At 60.1% G+C, this 7,205-nt stretch overlaps 1 protein-coding gene across 1 annotated transcript; it reads left to right on the forward strand.

Moving 5' to 3' along the window:
- Positions 1-2,283: 2,283 nt before the first annotated feature.
- Positions 2,284-5,082, forward strand: LOC121863184 (mucin-2-like). The gene is made up of 2 exons (XM_042361666.1): positions 2,284-3,182; positions 3,891-5,082. The coding sequence occupies exons 1-2, from the start codon at positions 2,284-2,286 to the stop codon at positions 5,080-5,082; spliced, it is 2,091 nt and encodes a 696-aa protein (XP_042217600.1).
- Positions 5,083-7,205: the final 2,123 nt, after the last annotated feature.

The following is a 7,205-nucleotide window of genomic DNA, read 5'->3' on the forward strand; positions in this document are numbered from 1 at the left end:
ACACCATTGGCAGACCGGACACCAATGGCAGACCGACACCATTGGCAGACCGACACCCACAGACCGACACCATTGGCAGACCGACACCAATGGCAGACCGACACCATTGCAGAGACCGAACACCACAGACCGACACCATTGCAGGCCGGACACCTGCTGCAGACCGACACTGGCTGGCAGACCGACACCAATGGCAGACGACACCATTGGCAGACCGACACCACAGACCGACACCACTGCAGACCGACACCATGGCAGACCGACACCATTGGCAGACTTATCACCACAGACCGACACCATGGCAGACCGACACCAATGGCAGACCGACACCATTGGCAGACCGACACCACAGACCGGACACCATTGGCAGACTCGACACCACGGCAGACCGACACCATATGGGACCGACACCAATGGCAGACCGACACCATTGGCAGACTGGAAACTATTGGCAGACTGACACCATTGGCAGACTGACACCAATGGCAGACCGACACCATTGGGCAGACCGGACACCATGGCAGACCGACACCGCTGCAGACCGACACCAATGGCAGACCGACACCAATGGCAGACCCATTGCAGACGACACTGGCTGGCAGACCGACACCATTGGCAGACCGACACCACGCAGACCGACACCAGCTGGCAGACCGACAATTATTGCAGACCGATCACCACAGACCGATCACAGGCTGGGCACGAAATTATTGGCAGACCGAACAATTGGCTGGCCGACCTATCAATGGCTGGCAGACCGACACCACGGCAGACCGAATTGGCAGACCGACACCATGGCAGATCCATCACCCGGCTGGCAGACCGACACCAATGGCAGACCGACACCATTGCAGACCGACACCACAGACCGACACCATTGGCAGACCGACACTATTGCAGCATACCACCACGGTAGAGACCGACACCTGCTGGCAGACCGCTAGACCGACACTGGCTGGCAGACCGGACACCATCACCCACAGCAGACCGACACCAACATGGCACCTACACCCCGGGCAAGACCGATCACCACTGGCAGACCGATCAACCGCAGACCCACCACGGCAGACGACACCACAGACCGACACCGGCGCAGACCCATCTCGCTGGCAGACCATCACCACGGCAGACCGACACCACTGGCAGACCGCACACCACCCGGCAGACCCCACTCGCTGCAAGACCGACACCAACGGACCATCACCTCAAGGATCGACACCGGCTGGCAGACCGACACCACGGCAGACCGACACCAATGCAGACCGACACCATTGCAGACCGACACCACAGGCACCGACACCCGCTGGCAGACCGACCACGGCACCTATCACCACAGACCGACACCCGCTGGCACCACACCCGGCAGACCATCTCATATCACCACTGGCAGACCGACACCACGGCAGACGACACCGGCAGACCATCACCATTGGCAGACGACACTATTGCAGACCGACACCACGGCAGACCGACACCGCTGGCAGACCGACACCGCTGGCAGACCATCAATGGCTGGCAGACCGACACCATTGGCAGACGACACCACAGGCATTCTATCAATTGCCGGGGGAACCTCCGGCACCACGGCAGACCGACACCCGCCGGGTGGCGACACCACGGCAGACCGACACTCACTGGCAGACCGACACCATGGCAGACCGACACCATTGGCAGACCGACACCACTGGCAGACCGACACCATTGGCAGACCTATCACCACAGACCGACACCAGTTGCAGACCGACACCACGGCAGACCGACACCACAGACCGACACCTGGCAGACCGACACCCGCTGGCAAGCAACGACACCATTGCAGACTTATCACCAATGCAGACCCATCAAGACCGATCACCAATGCACCGGCCGCACCATCACCACCGACACCACGGCAGACCTATCACCACAGCATCGACGACACTATTGCACTCCACACCATTGCAGACCGATCACCGGCAACAAGCACCAATGGCAGACCGACACTGCTGGCAGAGACACCAATGCGCAGACCGAACACCATTGGCACAGACCACAAATACGGAGAGTGACACAATGGCAGACCGACACTGGCTGGCAGACGACACCATTGGCAGACCGACACCATGCAGACTGACACTAATGGCAGAGGACACCAACAACCGACAATGGCAGACTGACACCAATGGCAGACGACACAATGGCAGACCGACACCAATGGACCGACATGCAGACCGACACCTGCTGCAGACCGACACCGGCCGGTGACCGACACCCGCTGGCAGCACCACACCACCGATAATTACAATGCACCAACCCGGGACCAACCGCAATCAGCCGCAATCACCGGCTGGAGACCTATCACCACCGGATTACCACCGGCAGACCATCACCGGGCAGACCGACACCACGGCAGACCTAACACCACGGCAGACTACACCGCACGACACCACCGGTAAGACGAAACCGCTTTCCATCACCAACAGACCGACACCATTGCAGACCATCATGGCAGATCTACACCACGGCAGACCGACACCATTGCAGACCTCAGACCACAGACGACACCCTGGCAGACCGACACCATTGGCAGACCGGACACCATGGCAGACCGACACCATTGGCAGACCGACACCACAGACGTCCGCTGGCAGACCGACACCAATGCAGACCGACACCACTGGCAGACCGGACACACAGACCGACACCTGGCTGCAAGACCGACAATTCTGGCAGACCGACACCATTGGCAGACCGACACCATTGGCAGACCATCTGGCGCAGACCGACACCACTGCAGACCTATCACCTGCTGGCAGACCCATCTGGCAGACCGACACCACGGCAGACGACACCATTGCAGACCGATCACCCGCTGGCAGACCGACACCACAGACCTACACCCGGGACACCATTGGCAGATCCATCACCATTGGCAGACCGACACCATTGCAGACCGACACCACTGCAGACCGACACCAGGCACATCAATGGCTGGCAGACCGACACCATTGGCAGACCGACACTCCACAGACCGACACCATTGCAGACCGACACCACAGACCGACACCACGGCAGACCGACACCACAATGGCAGACTGGACACCACAGACCGACACCAGCTGGCAGACCGACACTACGGGCAGACCGACACCACAGACCGACCTCACTGGCAGACCGGACACCACAGCAGACCGACACATTGGGTACGACACCACTGGCAGACCGACACCATTGGCAGACCGAACACCATTGGCAGACCGACACCACAGACCGACACTCATTGCAGACCGACACCACAGACCGACACCTGGCTGGCAGACCGGACACCATTGCAGACCGACACCATTGGCAGACCGACACCATTGCAGACCGACACCATTGGCAGACCGACACCACGGCAGACCGACACCATTGCAGACCGAACCATTGGCAGACCGACCATTGGCAGACGACACCAATGGCAGACCGACACCATTGGCAGACTGACACTGGCAGACCGACACCATGCAGACCGACACCAATGGCAGACCGGACACTGGCTGGCAGACCGACACCATTGCAGACCGACACCACGGCAGACCGATACCACGGCAGACCGACACCTGGACCTCAATTGGCAGACCGACACCACTGGCAGACCGACACCATTGGCAGACCGGACAACTGGCAGACCGACACCAGTGGCAGACCGACACTACTGGCAGACCGACACCACAGACCGACACTGGTAGACGACACCAATGGCAGACCGACACCATTGGCAGAATGACAATCACTGCAGACCGACACCATTGGGCAGACCACACCACATGGCAGACCGACACCATTGCAGATTACAACTGGCAGACCGACACCATTGCAGACCGACACCATTGCAGACCGACACCATTGCAGACCGACACCATTGGCAGACCGGACACCACTGGCAGACCGACACCACAGACCGACACCACGGCAGACCGACACCACAGTAAGACCGACAACTACTGGCAGACCGACACCACGGGCAGACCTATCACCGGCAGACCATATCAGCCGGGAGAACACCAGGCAGACCATCACCGCAAGACGCACACCAGCAGACCGACACCGCTGGGAATCGACACCATTGGCAGACCGATACCCATTGGCAGACCGACACCAATTGCAGACCGACACCACTGGCAGAACCGACACCACAGACCGACACCATTGGCAGACCGACACCAATGGCAGACCGACACCACAGGACCAACACCATTGCAGACCGACACCGGTTGCAGACCGACACCACAGACCGACAATTCAGGCAGACCGACACTGGCTGGCAGACCGGACACCACAGACCGACACCATGGCAGACCGACAATTGGCTGGCAGACCGACAATTACTGGCAGACCGACACCAATGCAGACCGACACCGCCGGGCATTCCATCACCACGGCAAGACCGACACCACTGGCAGACCGACACCGCAGACCGATCACCGCTGGCAGACCGACACCCAATGGCAGACCGACACCAATGGCAGACCGACACCATTGGCAGACCATCACCCGCTGCAGATCTATCACCATTGGCAGACCGACACCACGGCAGACCGACACTCATTGCAGACCGACACCAGGCTGCAGACCGACACCATTGGCAGACCTATCACCATTGCAGACCGAATACCATTGGCAGACCGACACTCATTGGCAGACCCGACACCATGGCAGACCGACAATTGGCAGACCGACACCACGGAGACCTACCACGGTAGACCGACACCAATGGCAGACCGACTCATTGGCAGACCGACACCATTGGGTAAGACCGATCACCGCTGGCAGAACCGACACCAACAGACCGACACCATTGGCAGACCGATACCGGGCAGACCGACACCTGGCTGCAGATCATCACCACTGGCAGACCGGACACTCATTGCAGACCGACACCACCTCGTGCAGACCGACACCTCTGGCAGACCGACTGGCTGGCAGACCGACACCACGGCAGACCGACACCACAGACCGACACCTGCTGGCAGACCGACACCACGGCAGACCGACCACAGACCGACACACAGACTGGCACACAGACCGACACCATTGCAGACCGACACCACAGCAGACTGACACCACAGACCGACACCACTGCAGACCGACACCATTGGCAGACCGACACTGGCTGCAGACCGACACCACAGACCGAAATGGCAGACTACACCATTGCAGACCGACACCACAGACCGACACCGGCTGGCAGACCGACACCATTGCAGACCGACCAATGGCAGACCGACACCATTGGCAGACCGACACCATTGGCAGACCGACACCATTGGCAGACCGACACCATGGCAGACCGACACCACAGACCGACACACATGGACACTGACACCGTGCAGACCGACACCATTGGCAGACCGACACTGCTGCAGACCGACACCACTGGCAGACCGACACCACTGGCAGACCGACACCTGGCTGGAAGACCGACACCATTGGCAGACTGACACCAATGGCAGACCGACACCACAGACCGGACACCAGCAGACCGACACCACTGGCAGACCGACACTGGCTGGCAGACCGACACCACAGCAGACCGACACCATTGGCAGACCGATCAATTGCTGGCAGACCGACACTATTGGCAGACCGACAATTGGCGGAAGACTGACACCATTGCAGACCGACACCATGGGCAGACCGACACCATTGGCAGACCTATCAACCACTGGCAGACCGACACATTGGCAGACCGACACCTGGCTGGCAGACCACACCATTGCAGACCGACACCATTGGCAGACCGACACCATTGGCAGACCGACACTATTGGCAGACCGACACCACAGACCGACACCACGGCAGACCGACACCCGCTGGGTAGACCGGACACCATTGCAGACCGACACACAGACCGACACCAATGGCAGACTGACACTGGCAGACCGACACCATTGGCAGACCGGACACCATTGGCAGACCGACACCAATGGCAGACTGACACTGTGCAGACCGACACCATTGGCAGACCGACACCACTGGCAGACCGACACCACGGCAGACCGACACCACTGGCAGACCGACACCACAAGACCACACTGCAGACCGACACCATTGGCAGACCGACACCATTGGCAGACCGGACACCATTGCAGACCGACACCACTGCAGACCGACACCATTGGCAGACCGACACCATTGGCAGACCGACACCACTGGCAGACCGACACCTGCTGGCAGACCGACACCATTGCAGACCGACACCAATGGCAGACCGACACCAATGGCAGACCGACACCATTGGCACCGACAATTGGCTGGCAGACCGACACCATTGCAGACCGACACCAATGGCAGACCGACACCATTGGCAGACCGAAATCATTGCAGACCGACACCATTGGCAGACCGACACCATTGGCAGACCGATCACCATTGCACTGGACACCAGGCAGACCGGACACCGGCTGGCAGACCGACACCATTGGCAGACCGACACCAATGGCAGACCGACACCAATGGCAAGACCGACACCGGCTGGGCAGACCGACACCATTGGCAGACCGACACCATTGCAGACCGACACCAATGGCAGACCGACACCATGCAGACCGACACCACAGACCGACACCATTGGCAGACCGACACCATTGGCAGACCGACACCCGCTGGCAGACCGACACCAATGGCAGACGACACTGGCAGACCGACACTCTGGCAGACGGACACCTCTGGCAGACCGACACCAATGGCAGACCGACACCATTGGCAGACCGACACTCTGGCAGACCGACAATTACGGCAGACCCACCAATGGCAGACCACACCATTGGCAGACCGACACCACTGGCAGACCGACACTGCTGGCAGACCGACACCATTGCAGACCGACACCACGGCAGACTACACCACTGGCAGACCGACACCACAGACCGACACCATTGGCAGACCGACACCAACTGGCAGACCGACACCGCTGGCAGACCGATCACCATTGGCAGACCGAACAATTCGGCAGACCGACACCACCAAGACCACATCTGGCAGACCGACACCATTGGCAGACCCGACACCACAGACCGACACCATTGGAGAACCGACAATCACGCAGACCACACCACGGCAGACCGACACCACAGACCGACACCCTGGCAGACCGACAATGCTGCAGACCACACCCAGGCAGACCGACACCACTGGCAGACCGATCACCCATTGGCAGACCGACACTCGCTGCAGACCGACAC

Source organism: Homarus americanus, unplaced genomic scaffold, assembly GCF_018991925.1.
Source record: "Homarus americanus isolate GMGI-L3 unplaced genomic scaffold, GMGI_Hamer_2.0 scaffold60004, whole genome shotgun sequence".
In the NCBI taxonomy this organism is placed as follows: Eukaryota; Metazoa; Arthropoda; class Malacostraca; order Decapoda; family Nephropidae; genus Homarus; species Homarus americanus.